This window comes from Alligator mississippiensis, chromosome 1, assembly GCF_030867095.1.
Source record: "Alligator mississippiensis isolate rAllMis1 chromosome 1, rAllMis1, whole genome shotgun sequence".
In the NCBI taxonomy this organism is placed as follows: domain Eukaryota; kingdom Metazoa; phylum Chordata; order Crocodylia; family Alligatoridae; genus Alligator; species Alligator mississippiensis.
In genome coordinates this window covers 361,009,619-361,028,019 of record NC_081824.1, presented here as the reverse complement: position 1 = coordinate 361,028,019, position 18,401 = coordinate 361,009,619, and the positions used below count along the sequence as shown (strand labels likewise).

Sequence of the window (18,401 nt, the reverse complement as noted above, 5' to 3'; positions counted from 1 at the left end):
CCTCCTGCCACATGAGCAGCCAGCAGAGAGAAAAGTTGGGCAGACCCAGGCTGGGGTCCTGTGCTGGTGGGAGAGAGGGGAGACAGGGGAGTTTAATTCCCCTCCCTGCCCCGCTTTGCCTGAGGCACTTCCCAGGCCGGTGTCTGGCCATGCAATCCCCTCGGGGACAAACCTGGCAGGGGGTGCTTACCTTTTCCCCCTCCAGGCACATCCTGGCTGGGGTCCTTGTAGGCCAGGGTGGGGGTTTAAACCCAGGGCCTGGCCATGCTCCAGCCCCCGGTCCACTTCCCTCCAGACACGTGGCTGCATTTCCAGGATCAAAAGAGAATGCCTGTTGTCTTGCAAATTGGTTCAAACTATGACAGGTAGATTTACCTGGAAAGATTGAATCAATTCAGGCTTGGGCTTTTTGAACATCTGTACTTATCCCTTTAGTGGGAAGGGATATTGGGTAGTGCCTTTCTTACAACCATCTTTTCAGTGCAGCATCACAGAAGCAATGTTGGACCAGGGCATTGGACTCATAATAACTTGGTTCTTGCTTTGCCTCACATGCTTTTAAAGATTCATATCTAGTTATAATCTTGTAAGACAATAATAATTAACACAGGGATCACAGGATACTAAGAGCATTCAATTTTAAGGCTCTTTTTTAGCTTCTGTCATGTTTTCAGTTTAACAAAATCACCATGCTCCAGAGGATCTTTATGTCAATTTGAGGCTTTGCCCTGTAGTTTTCACTGAACTGGTAACTGCTAAAACTAGCCAGGGAAATATATTCCACTTTTTATGACTTTATGACTCTTTTGAGGCAAATACATAGCCAGGAACAAATATTGCCTTGCATGTTTCTGACCTGTAATGCAGAGCAGCCTCAGCTTTCAGTGCAACTGAGAGCAACTTCAGGGCTGAGGCTCTAAAGCCCCAGCAAGCTCTGTTCAACCAATGTGGCTTGTCAGAAAGCAATGGTATTCCATCTGTACTCCATTTCCCTGACACAACGCTTGTGCTGGAGTCGGTGAGAGGAGAAAGTATCAAGCAATTCATTGTGAATGGGAGATTTTCCTGTACTAAGTTAATTGCTAGGGAGCCAGTAGCACTGTCTTCTTAAGGGCTGTTCTCTGCTGGAATAGCACAATCAAACTAAAGGATACAGAGAATGTGGCCCAAAGCACTTAACATCCAATTCTGCTCTGAAAAGTGACTCTATAGAACATGACCTCGTCATCTGTTGTTGTTGTCTGCTCATTGTTTTCACACCAAAATAAATTGAGCTGGGTTCTTTCCATCTCAGATGATTCCAGTGACCAAAATTGCAAATATTCTTTTAGTTTATTTATTTCAAACTATTTACACATGCTTATTTTAAATACACACATACATGCTTTCAGGTGATACAAGCTTTACTATACTATAGTTCCAAAATCCATTTAAAACTCATATAGAAAACTCTCATTTTGAAAGCTCAGTGTTACTTTAGCTTTACCATATCAGAAAGGAATACTAAATGATCAAAACCAAATTTCTTTCTTCCACATTTTGAACAAACATATAGTCAGCTCCCTGAGGCTAATGGAAAAATCTCTGTTGACCTAATGGGAACAGGATAAGGCCCACAGATATTTTCTTGCAGGCACTGGAATCAAAAGTTTATCCTCTTCTTGCTGACTTTGCCTTTTTACGGTTATGATCTGTGGTTTACCTGTCCTTTCACTATCTGAGGTATAAAAGCGTGGGTGGTGTTACAGACCAGATCCTGCTAACTGCTGAACACTTACTTCAGGGTTCTGAGTGCTCTTAACTCTGAGACCAATACTATTGCAGACTTCGAAAGATTTTAAGACTCTTTTGTACACATCTGATATATCAAGTAATTCACCCTTTGCTTGGTATTGGGCACGATTTTGCTGTGGTGAAAATTTAAACTGTGTTTGTAAAATTCATAATTTGGATAGAAATTCTGAAGTAAAAAAGTTATCCCATTAACTCAGAATCTAGAAATGTTCACTTGTATTGGACAAACCTGAAAGAGATTGATAGTTTCCACATGTTGATATTTGGCCCACTTGTGAAGTCCATATTCAGCCAAGCTTTTATAGACTTCACTGGACGTTTTCCTTGTATAAACACTGCAGGATTATGGGTATTGTGTATTTGGAGTTCACAGCCATGCAATGTAAAGTTATTGTGCAAAGTAATTTTACTTGGAATTGTGTACCCATCTAGCTACGGGCAGATTTTCATTACGTAGTTTTCAGTTTGCAGGGGCAAATAATTATGGGTTCCCCTTTTTATCCAAAATTATTTCTTGCCATATTTTGTCTAATTTGTATCTTTACATGGCTGATTACAACAGCACATCTGGCACCCTTATAGCTAAATTGCCTGAACAGAAGGCATACAATGGTTACTGAAATTCAAGTGGGCACAAAAATGGCAACCCAGAGTATTTTTATACCTTTTAATGTAATAGCTTTTGAATAAATTAACACTTTTGTCGCTTAACCCTCTTTCCAAGGGATGGCTTGAAATCATATGAGATTATGCAAATACTGAAAATACGTCTATTAGACCCTCATACAAAACAATGAGCAGTAAACCCACTGTAAGCTCCACATAAGTGGAGGAACACTGGGAAACCAAGGGGATTGACTTGCTCTGCGGATCTGTAGTCCTGGCTATACCTATTCTAATGATAAATAACACAACTCTCATATTGAAAACAAAAAATAACACTCCTTATTAATAGCATTCAATTGTTATAATACAATAGCTTTTAGGCTGCACATACTGACCTGAAGGAAACATTGCTTAGTTCTTTGTTCTATGTGTTTTCCTTTTCTGTGCTGTTTTATGTTCACAATAAGACCCCGGTCCTATGTTACATCTACCACATGGACCCCTGCACCTATTCAAGCCTCTTGGAAGGACTTCTCATTAATTCAGGGTTATTACTGGCAGATCTATTTTCAGGATAAGGGCTTGAGTCAGTAATGAAAATGCCATTTCTCAGCAATAGCAGCTTTACTTTTCAGCCTTGTCATACTAGCCCATTATGAAACATTAAATATTTTAGCAAATGAATTTGATCCTGGAGGCAAAAACTTCATTCAGAATCAAAGGCCAAACCATAAAAAGACCTTTCACAAATCAATCATTTCAAGTCTTCTATACAATGTCAATAGGAAGTCTTCTTGGGATAAATATTTCCCTGTCAGCAGTGATTCATAAGCAAAAGTTTTGAGTAAACCATATATTTTATACATTTTCTTTGGTGTCCACAGAAACATGATTATCTATCTGTTTTTCATTTGATGTAAATCCACCATTCATGTTGGCATATAATGACTCAGATTTTGTTTCCGTTTCATCTTCTTCTTCAGTGAAGTCTGTTTTCATTGTGCCTTGACATCTTTTGTGTGCTTGGTAGGCTACGAATCAATACATATTTTGAATTAGATGCACAAATCATAATGAGAAGCTGGAGAAGCTACTGTAGTAAGATGTTGCTGTAAGGCATTTATCATCTTAATACTAGCTATTGTTCTCTAAACAAAGTATAAGTTACACAAAGCCTTTAACCATAACTTATCATTGAACAAGTTTGTTTTAAACATAAAGAAAAAACCCTGTATTGGGTTTTGTTTAGGGCTGATTTTTATCTTGGCTATTTGATCAAATGGTGTATTAGGTGACTGGATGGTTGTCATATTTAGAAGGTTGCATTAGAATGGGGAAGGCTCCATGCCAGTGGTTCTCAGTTGTAACTGAGCTGTGCTTAGGACAGGTGTGGAACCAGTGGGGCAAGAATGGTTGATGCCACAATTGCATTCCGTGGATTATTGGCTGAGGCTGTGTTGCAGGTTTGATGCCAGACCCTGTGGCAGTGCTGTCCGTGGCAAGCCAGAGGTTTAGTACCAAATCTCACGGTCTTGCCTTTTGCTGAGAATAGCTAGGAGATTTGCATTGTGCACACTGCCAGGAGGGTGTTGGTAGTTCCAGAGAGTCTGTTCTGAGGGTGACACACAACTCTGAAGGAAGTTTTTTCCTGGCTGGAGGTTAATTACAGTGAAAAATTCTTTGTGGCAAAGGAGAAAGAAAATTGCAAATGGGAGAAAACACATCCATCATGCTAACATCAGGCAGATGGAGACATTTGGGCCTCCTGTTTCTAGGGCATTTAATTGCATTCCTAACTAATTTGTATGTCATATCCCTTCTGTGTACACCTTAGGATGCCAGTAGGACTGGAGGACACACAGGGAAGCACATTAACAGTTTAGTAGAACTGGACAGTAGTTGCAAGTGGTGGGTTGGTGGGGGTAAATGTGGGGCTAAAGTGGCTTTACTGGTCTTCCTTCCCAACCCTGGGCTGCTCTGAGGAGTGGAGAGACAGATGGCATAATCCTGACAGTTGTGTTGGTTAGTCTGGAGTATAGTCACTTTTCTAGGTGCCTTACAGGCTACATCCTGCATCTCTGTAGTATTACATGCTGTGCCCCAACTGCAGACATAACCTTACCACCCCAGCATTGGGACATGTGAATAGTTACTGAAGAGGCACCCTTACAGCCATCTTTCAATGTGCCTGTGTCAGGAGACTCTTTCTTGCCTGGAACTGAGACTTTTGGAACTGTTTTATATTGCTCTGGCCTACTTACATGCCATGAAGGCCCAGACATGGGGTTGAGGATATCACTGTGGAAGGGTAAGCTAGGGTGTCTCTCTCTAAGGATTTATATGCCCTGTGTTACTAAAGTGCACACATGCCTCAGGACCTTTCATGGATTTTATGTTTATGACATCCCTATTTTCACAATTGGGAAGCAGAGGCATTAAGTGGACTAAAATCACGTAACAAGTTTGTGGCTGAGCCAGAAACTGCATGCAGGTCCCTTAAGGTCCCAGTCTATTTCTCCATCCCTTACAGCATCTTTCCTACCTTTAGTGGGTTGTAATAGCGGCTCAGAATAGCTAGATACGCTGTGTCCTGGTCACATATCCTCTGCCCCCTGGTACACATCCTCTGTGCCTTGGCTACTCCTCTGGTATGTTTTCCAGAGGATTCTTACAATTTGGTGTATTCCTGGTGGCCAGTTCCAGGTGGTTTAGAATACCTTTAGGCATCAGCTGGAACCCAGAACTGAGATTTATGTCTTCTTTTATATGTTGTATACAATGAGGATCTGGATTATTATTTCATTTAACCATTTTTCTTTAGTTATTAGTATTTTTAAACTGCCCACTCATATTCTCGTGACTATCCACATAAAATAAAAGTACTATTAATAATAAAGCTATCAATGTATAGTCACAGTGTTCTGAAGGAAGATGTCTGTGGCTTACCTCCTAAAAATATCAGTGCAAATAGCATCTGGAAAATACTGTAGATAAGTGGAAAAGTAAACATCTGTGCAAGCTGTTGAGGGGTGAAGGAGAGCTGCACAATCGTTGTACACAGCTGAGTGTTCTGCATGCCCGTTTCCAAAGCTACTGTACGACATCTAAGGGGAATAATACAAGAAAAATGTCATATCCTCTGGCATCAATGTACTCTGCAGAAATACAGATATGAAAGAAACATACGGCCAAAGGTAATAGATCAGGAAGAACACTCCAGTTCATATAATCCATAAAATATTCCACAAGTCATGCACCTCAGTGAAGGGTATGCATTAGAAAGAACATTGTTTGCAAGTGCACAAAGCTCTCTGCACTAATGCAGGGTTTTCTTTTACATTAATGTCTTAATTGTAACATCTTCCTCCTGATGGTGCCTCACTGACTATGCAGTGAATTTGGAGTCTAATCCAATGTTCATTGAAGTCAATGGGAGTTTCTACATAAAAGTCAAGGGGTCTGGGATCAAATAATTAGTGGTACACAGGAAAGTTAACAAACCCCATAGCATGAATTATTGGACAGGGCAGGGAAAAAAATTGAACGAATGGGAGTATAGCCACATTGTAAATGAAGGGGTGAATGCAGGTCATGTAGCATGGGTAATACCAAGGATCCTGGTTTTCTCTGACAAAAAAAAATCCCCATTTTTTGGATAAAAAAATGTAACCTCAAATCCACATTTTCCTGTGATTAAAATGAAACAGCACTATAGATAGATATAGATATCAGGTAGGGAAGTGGTGGGGTGGGGGAGCTGCAGTGCAGACTTTTACACCACTCTATCTATATATAGTGGTGTTTCATTCTAATCACAGGAAAATGTGGATTTTGGGTTACTTTTTTAAATCTGAAAATTGGGGATTTTTTTCCTCAGAGAAAAGTAGGATCCCTGGTAATAATAGTGATGCAGTAAAAGTGAAAATTTCTTTGTTGCAAAGGAGAAAAGAAATTGCCAGGTCGGGGGGGGGGGGGGGGGAATACATCTGGCATGAAAGTGTCAGGCAGATGGAGCTACTTAAACCCTCTGCTTTGAGGGCATTTAACTGCAATCCCAATCAACTTGTAGGTCAGATCCCTTCTGTGCACACATGTTGGGGAGTCAGTGGGGCCTAGGGACACATAAGGGGAAACAGAGGGACACTTTAGTGAAATTTGAGAGAAATCAGAAGCCATAAAGAAAAAAAGTCAGAACATAAGTCCCATCTTAATGCATGTTCATAGGCGTTGTGTCAAGGAGAGGGAGATTTGGTGGAGTAGCTAGGTCTTAGGAGTTTATTATCACTGGTTAATCACTAAATAAAAACATCAGTTATAGGGCCAATTTTCTTTTATGACTGGAATAAGATTACAAACTCTGAGTTATAGAGCAATCTGTACCTGTGCCAAGATTGACCAGAAATGCGAGCCAGGAAAAAGCCTAAAGAGTAACCAGCAGCTGGAAATATGGTCCCAATGATCCACAGTTCAGGGGAAATCGTCCAGGAACCCTGATACAGTATTCCTCCAACCACAGCTATGAGTATTATGAGAATTGCTCCAACAATGGAACCAACCTGAAGGGAGAAAATAAAGGGATAAGTAGAAGAGACTGTTGTTCAATCAAATAAACTGGCCACAGTTTAAACATGCATAGTGGTATCTTTATTATATTCATATTCAAAGATATTATGCATAGCTCTCACAGTTCATTTTAATATTGGCACTCAAAAATTGGGTAGTGTACTAAGGGTGATGTAACAGGTTACCTTTAAACCATTATAAAGACACTTAAAATGGTAGCATTCATGCTTTAAAGTGTGTTAAACTGTACTAAGTACTCTCTAAGTGTATTAAAGCTAGGTGAGGGTTATCTTTGAGCTGTTCTACCTAGCTTGAGCTAGGGTATTGTTAATGTGCTCTATGGAGAAAAAGCAATTGACTTGAAGTCATCCGGTATCTCAAGATGCAGGATTCCCACCCCTCTTCCCCTGACAAACTTTCCACCCTCTCAAGCCATACTGCCTAGGGGGTTGTACTGGCCCCAAACCAACATGTCTACCCACCTCCAGCAGGTATGACCTCAACCTACATGGCACCACACTGCTAACTCCAAGGACCCCAGGAGACCCAAACCAGGCCCCCAGACTGGGGGCTGAGCACATGGCCCTTTTCTCAGAGGGCTAACCCTTTGGCCCACATCTGGGCAGCTTTCCCCAAGCCAGGAGAATTGGGGGGGGGGGGGAGAGTTGGCTTCCCTCCTCAGCTTCTAGTGTTCCTGGGAAGGGGAATGAGGGAAAGGGCTGCCTAGAACTGACCACGGTGAGATCATGGAGCCCAGGGTGGTATGTTTCCCTAGGTTCCATGCCTAATTCCTGGGCTCTACTCCCAGAGGGGGATAGAGTCCTGGCTTTTGGCCATGCCTCTGCTCTCCAGGCCCTCAAGTCACACTTGTGCAGGTCAGAGATGGCATTAAGCCTTAACGTGTGACTCCTCTGAAGCGGCTCGAAATTTAACACTAACATTCCACAGATTGAGAATGGTTTAAAGAATAACACATAACAGCAGCCTTAGTAAAAGACCATTTGGAGGTGTATAACTGAAAGATTTGTGGGTGTCTACACTGCAAACTCACCATGTCAGGCAGCAGTGCCCTCAAACATGGCATACCGTATTTCATGGTGTATAAGTCGATGCAGTGTATAAGTCGACCCCATTTTTCTGATTTAAAAAGTTAGGTTTTTCATAGATCTGGTGTATAAGTTGACCTAACTTTTTGGATCAGAAATTTGGGGTTGATTTATACTGGCCTCTGCACACCCTCACTGCAAGTAGGACACCTAGGAGGTGGATACATGTGAGATCAACACTGCTGGAGGTGGAGGGGCTGGGGCTGGGCTTGGCTGTCATGGCCCAGGTTGTACTGCTTGCTGGGGCCAGGCTTGGTGCTTGGCTGGCACAGCCCAGGCAGCACCACTCTCAGGGGCTGGGGCCAGCATTGCCTGGGTCGTGCCAGATGACTGCCGAGCTTGGCCCCAGCCCTGGCCCCTGCAAGCAGCATGATAGAGGCAGGCTGGGCAAGCTGAACTCCTTGCCACTGCACGCAGTCAGGGAGGGGGGAAGTCAGCTAGCTCCAGTGCATCTGACTTCCCCCACACCCACATCCTTCCCTATACCCACACCCTGCCCACCCAAGCTCTGTGTTCCCACCACCCCCCTGAGTTCAGACTCTATGCTCCTGCCAGCCTAAGCCTGACACTCTGCACTGCAGCTCCCCCATCCCTGCCACTTCCCTACCTGATGCCCTGAGGGCTGGAGCAGGGGGACAAGGAGCTGCTGGATGCCAGGACAGCTGAGTACCCCGGCAGCTGCAGCAGTAGCCCTGCCTGGAAACTGTGTGCTGGCCCAGCCAGGCCCTGGATATGGTGTAAAAGCTGAGGTGGAAATTTAAAGGTCAATATTTGGGCTTCAAACCTTGACTTATACACTGTGAAATACGGAAGTACATGCCCTCCTGATATTGAATCTATGCAGCTTAATTCATGTAGGCCATCTAATTAGCACTGCTGAGACAGTGGAGAGGCAATGTTAATATAGCAAACATGCCTGTACTGGCTATGGATATGCAAAATACCTGTGTAGCTGGGATTGCTACTGCCTGGCAGTGTAAACTTGGGCTGTAGACATCCCATTAGTTTTAATGGTTTTTGGTGGAGCGGGGGGGGGGGGTCTATAAGCATCTATAATAATAATAGGCTTATTCTATCTGTTAAGAGCACTCTGATTGATTGTTTTGGCAACTGAAACAACCAATCAGAGTGCTCTGGATAGACAGGCTAAGCAGGCAAGTCAGAGCTAGAATGAAGCACTGGGCTTCTCCACTGTGGAGCAGGCAGGCTCTGCCAAAGGGAAAAAAAAATGTGGTGAGGGACCCAATCCTTTTCCCCCCTCCCCCTTGGAGCTTGCCCAGCTCTCCTGCAGCTGGGGGGCGAGCTGCTGGCAGGCCCTGAGCTGTGGGGGCCCCAGGTTCTTCCCTCCATGGCAGCAGCACCCTTGGGACCACCCTTGTGGGCTGCCAGTAGGTGGGTGCTGCCCAGGGGTGCTGCCACCGCAGAGGGAAGCACTGGGGTTCTGTGCAGCTCAGGGGCTGCGTGACTCACTGGCAGGTCAGTCCCTGGCCACGGGAGAAACAGGCAGGCTCTGGGAGAAAAACGTAAATAAGATCAGGCCCCTCACCACTTTTTTTTTCCCTTAGTGGAGCCTGCCTGAATGAACTACTTCTGGGTTGCACAGCCCCTGAGCTGTGGAGGGCCCAGTGCTTCTCTCCAAGGCCTCCCAGGGCCACCTGGGCAGGGTGTTAGCTGCACGGGTGCAGCCCCAGGTTGCCAGATCCACCAGTGTGCAGGGTGCTGGATGCCTAGGTGTGCTTGTGGAAGCTTGGGCTTGGGTGGCTTCCAGCGCCCCGTGTACTGTCTCTGCCACTTTTCTGCTGCCTGGGATTGCCCAGGAATGGGCTGTCTGCCCCAGGAAGGTGGCAGGAGGGTGGTTGGTTGTGCTGGCAGCTGGAGAAGGTGTTGGAGATGGTGCATGGGGTGCTGGAAGCCTGCTAAACCCAAGCTTTCCTAAGCACACCTGGACTTCCAACCCCCCATGCACTGTCCCTGCTGCCTTCTCTGGATAGGGCCCTTGTACACATGAGGAATATCACTGTAATTTGTTATGTAGCAAACTAAAATACATGGGACGTGTTTTAGTTTGCTACATAAAAAAGTAATTTAAATCGAAATATGCTGCCAAATGCGTGTACTGTTACAAGATGTAATTGTAACATGCTGCTGAATGTGTGCACTGTTTTGCAATTAAATCCTTAAAAAGGACAATTAAACCACTAAAAGGGGTAATTGTCTTACATGTACAAGGGCCCTTATACAAGGGCCCTCTTATTCTATGACTATAAACAAGTCACAAGGTCAGACTTTTGACAAAATATGTATTTATATTCCTAAGCCTGTTTACACATGGACAGCTTTATGTAGCCTTTTTGACGGTGAGAAGTTTTGATTCCATTAAAGTATTCAGTCAAATGATAACTAAAAATCCTGTATTTAAAGTGATGTTTTTGCAATAAAAATTTAATCACGAATGTTTTGTGGTTTTTAGTAGTGAAATAATGCAAAAATTCCTCTTTGGGTTTTGGACTGAAGTTTCTGAAAGAGAGAAATAGGGTCTGGCTGTGAAAATCTGGTTTGATTTTACTTCTTGTATTTTATTTGCACTCTTATCTCCTCATTTGCCATTATCTGAGCTCAAGTCTGTCAGCTCTGTCTGCTTTATCTGGCCTTTACTTGATGCTTCATTGCACTACAGAAGGCAAGCTATGCCTGAGTATCATTTTTGATCTTACAGAACCTTGTGTTTGTTTATGTGTTTGATAATAAGCATTTAAAGTGGTTTCTTCTTTCATTTAGTGCTGCAAAAATATGTTTAAAGGGCACATCACCAATTTTAAGGTGCCTTTCCCTAACAATGAATATAATAGGAATAAGTACCTTTTTGGACCAAAGACTTGATAGTGCCCACATGTATTAGTAGCTACAGATAAATACAACGTGTTTGACATACAGATAATTTTTGTGTTGATCTTGTACCATGTAAAGGGTGACAGATATTGAGGTAAGTGCCTATTCATATTAATTAAAGGACAATTAATGAAAGTTGAGTGTGCTCAGCACCTCTCTGAAACACTTAGAACTTAATAAGATAGGGGCTATAATAATTCCATTTCTGTTAACACTAAATGTAATGTGTAGATCTGGGCAATTTTATTTTGATCATTTTATGTATCAAAAAGTGCTGCTTGGGGGTACTAAAGCTATCTGTGAATGTGGGTTAAATTTTATGACTAATTTGAGCTGGAAAAAAATTAGAAGGTGAAAATTTTTATTTAAACATTTTTAAAATATACCATTTCAGGTTTTTTGTTTGAAAATGAAATAATCATTTAAAAAATTGCTAAAATGTAATTACAAAAATTGCCAAATTATTTTTTCTTTCCTATTTATGATAATTATATATTTTTTTTGAGATTAAACTGTATGGATTATATTTTTTTGTTTATTTAGGTTAGCCCTGCACTGAAAAAAACCAAGTGTACAAACACACACACACACACACGCACACACACACTATATTAAAACACTCACTGATGAATGCTAGTTAACAAGAATGTATGAAATGTATACATTTATAAGCAAGAAGATATTTATTTGTTTTCTGCTGTGAATTTCATTGCAGTTACAACCCTTGTAGTGATGCATTACTCAAGAAGTGCCACAAAAACCACAATCTGGCCTATAATAAATAGTGGTTTAAAAATGTATATAGCTATCATATCTTACCTTAAGTATAATTTTTGCTTGTTTGGGCCATCTATGGTTAACATATATTCCAAGCGAAACAGGAAGGACAAGGGCCACCAGTGAAATTCCTGCAATATGATTAAATCACATTTATAAAAGAAGAGTTATGATGAGGAAACATACAATAAACAGACAGAACAAATTGAAATAGCAGGTGTCTGTTGTACACATACACACACGTGGACACATTCTTTACTATGACGTGTATTATCTTTGGCAGCCAATTGAGTTAATTGTAATTCTGTTACGAAGTTATGTGCTCACCCACCTGGATTCAAATAGTGTACAGCACTTTCAGCTTGTTAATCATTACTATCCTGTGATCTACTATTTATTTATTGTAGTATTACATGTTCATTTTGCCTGCAGGTGTTTCTGTTGGACTATAACAGCACCCAGCTAGAACTTGTTTTGTTGAGGGCATTTTTTCCTTGCTATTGATTTTATAAAACATAAACAGGTTTCATGATTATTTTTTGAACTAAACTTAAAAAGTATATAATAGTGACTGTGCCTGTATGGAGAATGAATAAGTTTTGACAACAGATTTGGATCCTATAACAGTAAGCATTAAAGGCTCAGTACTGGAAAGCATTTAAGTCTGTTCTGAACTCTAAGCGTAGGCATATTCTCAGTGAATTCAAGCAACCATCCACAATTTCTGCTTTGTGGCAGGCTGAGGTTTCCTGTGTGGAATCAAATTAAGCCATAAGTCAAATTCCTGATGGTGCCTTTCTGTCACTTCCTTTAGATTTCAGGGTTGCAACCATACTCAGTGGGTTTAATTGCACACTTAATTGCAGGCACATATTTAGAGGGCGTGGGGGAAGATTACTTAATGTGCTTCCCTATAGCCTCAGAGTTCCAGATTTGGCTGAATATTGCCCGCAGTTATAAATTGGTTATTTATGTTGGGAAGTCAAAGGCAGCCAGATGTAATGCTATCTATATCAAATCCTTGCATCCCATTGGTTACAGAAACCATTACTAGTCCCAGGCAGAACTTTGGCCTTTTTTTTGTTTACTTTGCTGGGTCATAATCACAGGACTCACTACTTTGTGGGATTTGTGCCCCCCGCCCCAATCCAGATTTAATTCAGGTCAGGGCAAACCTCTAAACCTGAATTATTTTATATTTTCACCACATTTCCAAAAAAGGTTATGACATCATTCATGTATAGTGATTTGCATAACCCTGTGGTAAGTATTTGTACCAGTTTTGTAATAGCTTTAGAGCTCCATCTTGCAAGATGTGAAGTTATTGAGTCCATTTCAGCTAGATTGTTAAAGGCATGTAAGCACCTAGATCCCATAAATCTACCTTGAAAAATACCTTTAACGTACGAGTCTCTATCAGTCTGACACTGTATGGTGATGGTACAAAAAATGGTTGATATCAAGAAAGGAAGAACATGGAAGACAGGTAAAAGGAAAAGAGTGATTTGCTTGACTCACCTATACTATCGTAGGGGAGTACAATTGAGCCGGAGTCTGTCCACATTTTGGTATACACAAAGAGACAAAGTGGCATCATCCCCATTGCCAGTAAGGTGGAACATGTTGTCATGCTGATGCTGCAAAGAAATGAGTTATAGGCTTACAGTGCATCTCATTCTTTCCAGTGGGTCCTCTCATTTTCTTATTGCAGTTTACTAGTTTATGAAACATTGCACAAGAAATGCTACTGGCTACAATCAGTTTGTTGCATATATACACAAAACTGAGTTGAAGAAATCTCAGAGCTCTGCTTTTCCTGAAAAAAGAAAAATTCCAAGTGAAAGTAGAAACTTCATCTTTATTCTGTTGTATGTATTGTAAATGGTTCACACTGAATTTCCCATGGGTCTTGTCTTGCCTACCTGTTACTGCTTGCATGCACCAATCCCAATGTGTTGTTCAGGCTGTTTTGCATGTGTTCCCAGTGGCCTCTCTCAGGACTTCTAGAGACCTGAAGTGTTTGTCCCTATCATGTTATGAGCAGGAATTCTGCTTTTCTCTGATTAACCCCCCCCCCAATTTTCAGATTAAAAAAAGTAACCAAAAGCCACATTTTTCTGTGATTAAAGTGAAACTCTATCTATCTATCTATCTATCTATCTATCTATCTATCTATCTATCTATCTATCTATCTATCTATCGGTGTTTCATTTTAATCATGGAAAAATGTGGCTTTTGGGTTACTTTTTTTAATCCAAAAATTGGGGATTTTTTTTTTTAATTAGATCCCTGGTTATGAGAGAGTCTGGCACTCTGACAAAGAAATAAGCTCCAGTTCACTCACACCCATTACACATGTATTCACACTCTCAAATTTGCAGTGCAAACAGCTTGGCATAGTCCTGAGACCCTGAGCATAGTGCCAGAACACACTCTTGGGATAAAAGTAAGCCTCAAATTTCATAGTTTTTGCATGCCTGGAAGGGACCTTACAGATCATCGTGTCCACCCCCTCTGCACTTGAGCAGGAAAGACTGCTGGGATCGGATGACCCCAGAAAGATGTTGCAGTAGCTCTTACTGTCAGAAAACTTCCCTGTTCATTTGTTATCAGTTGTACCACAGTGCAGAGATCTCAACTGAGATTTGCAAGCCTGTAGACACAGGGTGGCCTTATTTCTTCATAGGCATTGATGACCTCACTCAGACCATGATGCAGGCACATCCAAAGGGTTTTCAATTAACTCTAAGGTGTGCTTGTAGCATGTGTAGATACACACAATCAATCTAGCAACCATGCTGAAAGCTGTAATGGTGTAGTGTTATCTGCCTTAAAGCTGTGGGCAGGTCTGAGATTGTACAGCCAGTGCTGAAGCCATGCTGCCATGGCACTATTATTGATGTTTGAGCTAGTTAGATTTAAGCTAGCTTAGTTTGGCTGTGTTCACATGGGCTGCATTCATAGTTCCCAGCTGCAGTAGTGGGGTAGCTTAGCAGACCTACAGTATTGGTGTAGTCAACTGGTAAGAGAGACAAAGCACAGAAGCTTCATAAAATGGGGAGGTAGCATAAGCAGTCTGTATATTCTCCCACCTTCCCAAAAAGATCACTTTGTTATTTGTAGGGTTACTCATGGATGAAGGCATTACAGCACCTGGTTCTTCATTGGAGGAACATATAGCATTTGAGCTGGTTCTTTGTGAATTTCTTAGGAGAGTAAATCTGCTACTATTTTGTTTACCTTAAATACTGTATCTGAATTTCTTGATCTGGGGACCATTACCTGACCCCTTACTTTTTCTTGTGGATTTTATATCACAACAATAACAATAACAATAACTATAACAACAGATTAGAACAATTTGTTTCTTTACAGCTGTTTTAATATATAAGTCTTCCTTCAAGAAGCTTCTTAAAAACTTAGGGCCAGATTCTACTTCATTTATTTCACTGTCAGTCCAGATTTATACCACTGAGTTCAGTGGAGTTACTCTAAATTTATACTTGTGTGACAGAAAGATTTGGTTCTATGGGCACTGTTCTTCCTAGGTGAAATGGGTCAAGACCGTGACAGAATTTCAGCTTTATTGCTGAATTTCCTTCCATTTGTGGTTTTGTCAGAGCTGTACTTTATTGAAATAAAGTACTTTGTAATTTATATTATAGGTCTTTTCTCCACAGTGAGGAAGCTGGTGATTAGCAGAGTTGATTATATACTGTACTAAAAAACCACATCTTGCATTAACACCTGTATGTTACAGAGAAATTCATTGTTTGCATAACATGGAAAAAATGTCTTATTAAAGCTGCAAATATTAAAATTCTTAGCTTGTTCACCATAGTTTCACATCTCTCCTACTTCTATTAGTTTTTCCATTGCTAGTTCAGACTGGCATATGATAAATTGGATGAATGCTGTAATTTATGATACTCTGTGGGAAGTGGAGAGACTATGCTGTTTATTTTAGAACAAAGTAATCAGGATTATTTAAAAAAATATTGCTCATTTGTAAAGGCTGTTAGAGCTAAAGAATTATAAAATGCGTCTTGGGATTTCCATCAAGAGCAGGGTTCAATTCTACTCTGTGTTTGATGTCTGTGAACATGCCAGCTGCCTGACATATCACAATTTCTGACTTCACAGAGTCTTGAAGTTGAAGCCAAGTGACCTGCCACTGAGATCATCACATCCACGAAGGAGCTTTTTTCATTGCACCCAGTAGACAGGACTGCACCAGCTTGTGGCTTGTATCCGATAAAGCATTCCTTCAGTTTGAAAATTTTGCATAGTGCCAGAAGCAGACAGAATTATCATGAATAATTTTGGTTTTTGTTAGCTATAAAAGTGTAAACTTTCCAAGCCTACCCATTTTGTAGAACATGAAGGTGGATAAATATTTTTCCATTAGTGATTTCTTTAATAGGACATTAGATTAAAAACTGGTTATTGCCTTCTGCTATATTCATTGACTTTTGCTTATTAAGTTCATAATAATTACTGAAAGCCTCAACCAGGCTTCCAGGCCTTAATGTGCTTTGAACTGAACAGATATGTATAGTCCCTGAAACAAAATTTACTATACTGAACAAAAAAATTCTCTCTCTACGGAGGAGAGGCTCTTACCTTAGATCCATGTCACCATCTACCCAGTATGCTAGGATGTTGGAAGAAGTTCCACCGGGACAGCATCCCATGATGAGCACTACAACAGCTTGAATAGGTTTCACATTGAAGGCGATAGACAGCACAAAGCCTGTGAGAGGCATAATTCCAAACTGACAGAGGAAGCCCACGAAAATACCCCACGGTCTTTTTATGTGCCCCCAAAATTTTTTTATCTCCACATTGCAGCCCATGGAGAACATCACCAATGCCAACATGACTGTTATGACAGTACTTAAAATTACATTCAAAATCTTGTTAAAATTATTCTCAGGTAGCACACAAGATGTGCCATTGCAAATGGTAGCATTTGCAGAACAGGTTGAAATACCTACAGTTGAGTTTGCTGTCAAACTCTTTGAGTACCCATAATAAAATTTCTCTAAAAGTTGGTGCTGCTGCATTTTAAAAAATAGATATAAAGAAATAAAGAAAAGGGATAAGCAGGTCCAAGGCAAACTTTTATCTGTAAAGGCTTGCCTCTTGGTGGCTCTTTTTAACTGACGTGATAGGCAATAAAGGGCAATAAATACTTGAACTGATACCAAAAACTTAAGGGTTTGGCCCAGTGCTGATTCATATAGTTGTAAGTATGGTACTAGCTTCATATAGTGGCAAATTTTAAATTAATCATTTATTCACATGATAAGATGCAATTGCACACTGGCAGAACAGCCATGCTAATATTTAAAGATATGAGCTAAGTTTCTGGAATTATTTAATACAGAGAATGAAAATCATAGGACAGAGAGAAATTCAAGACTTCAATCTTTCTTGCATGTAATTTGACTCTTTCTCTCACACTGACTTCTCTTGGAGTCAGAGCAAGAGGAAGAGTCATGCTGACTCCTTCTGGTGTCAATGGTGTGATGTAGAATCAGTCCTCCTCGCTAACAAAACTGTAAGTTTGGGGCTCAAGCTAAGTAGCATGATTACTAGAGTTTGCATACAACTGCACTTCAGAGGAACTTGGGGTACTGCCCTTACAAAACCAGGTACAAGTACTTTTTTTTTGTGTATGCACAACATACCATAAAAATACCACACATAAAACACCCTTGGTTTTCATGAGTTCTGCACATAGGAAGTAATGTAAAGCAAGCTTCCTTCCTTCCTTCTGCTGAGGCCTGGATGCCTCAGACCAGGTTTGCTTGGAGCTGCATGGGGTGATCTTGAGTGTAAGATTCCCTGGCTTCTTATCTCTTTTCTTTTCTGACTCCCACCTGTCTAAAGGTCTCTTGCTTTTGTCTACCTCCCTTTCTGATTTTTTTCTTGCATTTTGTAGTGTTTCGTCTTCTTTTTCTCTGTTCTCTGTCCCCTCCCCCTCCTACTTCTGGTTTCTCTGTCTGTGAGTTGCATTTATTTACTCCACAGCTTCTCTCTTACTGTTTCCCTTTCTTTCCTTTTTGCTTGTCTGCCTTTTTTTATCTTTTGCCTTTCGAGGGATGCTCTTTAGGCCTGTGTGAAGAGGGTAGGATTTGCTTTGGTTTGGGGCAATTCGGGGGCAGTGATTTGATTTGGTGATTTGAATCACTGTCCCAAATTGATTCGGCCAAATCTGATTCAGAGATTCAGTCGGTGCCAAGTCGGACGAATCTCTGAATCAGACAGGCCCCATTCCCTGCTCGCTCTCCTGGTCCCAAAATGGCTGCCTCGCACATCCCCAGCTCTTTAAAAAGAAAAAGAAAAGCCCCGAACTCATCGCCTCCTACCAGGCCAGGTGAGGCATGGCAGTGAGTGGGGACTGCCCGAAATTTCCGAAGCTTTCTGAATCTTTTCTGAATCAATTTGGAGATCTTTGAATTGATATGGACCTTTTTATTGGTCTCCTGATTCAATTTGGATTTGGAGATTCGGTTGCCAAATTGGGCCAAATCTCTTTTGAATTGAATCAGCTCCCGAAGTTTCACACGGCCCTAGTGCTTTTAATTTCCCCTCTCTTTCTCTTTTTCTGTTTCATTCTTTTATTCCCCCTAACCCGTATACCCCTGCCTCTTTTTCACT

At 41.2% G+C, this 18,401-nt stretch overlaps 1 protein-coding gene and 1 long non-coding RNA gene across 2 annotated transcripts in view; one reads left to right on the top strand and one right to left on the bottom strand.

The window, feature by feature from the left end:
- Positions 1 to 16,196, top strand: part of LOC109283010 (uncharacterized) — a 102,521-nt gene extending 86,325 nt beyond the window's left edge. The window contains exon 3 of the long non-coding RNA XR_002090047.2: positions 15,879 to 16,196. This is a non-coding gene — a long non-coding RNA (uncharacterized LOC109283010). The remainder of the gene's footprint in view (positions 1 to 15,878) is intronic.
- On the bottom strand, positions 1,366 to 16,845 carry SLC10A2 (solute carrier family 10 member 2). The gene is made up of 6 exons (XM_019486895.2): positions 16,359 to 16,845; positions 13,254 to 13,372; positions 11,778 to 11,866; positions 6,781 to 6,956; positions 5,347 to 5,504; positions 1,366 to 3,431 (listed from the first exon to the last, which is right to left on the bottom strand). The coding sequence occupies exons 1-6, from the start codon at positions 16,799 to 16,801 to the stop codon at positions 3,259 to 3,261; spliced, it is 1,158 nt and encodes a 385-aa protein (XP_019342440.2). The 5' UTR covers positions 16,802 to 16,845; the 3' UTR covers positions 1,366 to 3,258.
- Between the last annotated feature and the right edge of the window lie 1,556 nt (positions 16,846 to 18,401).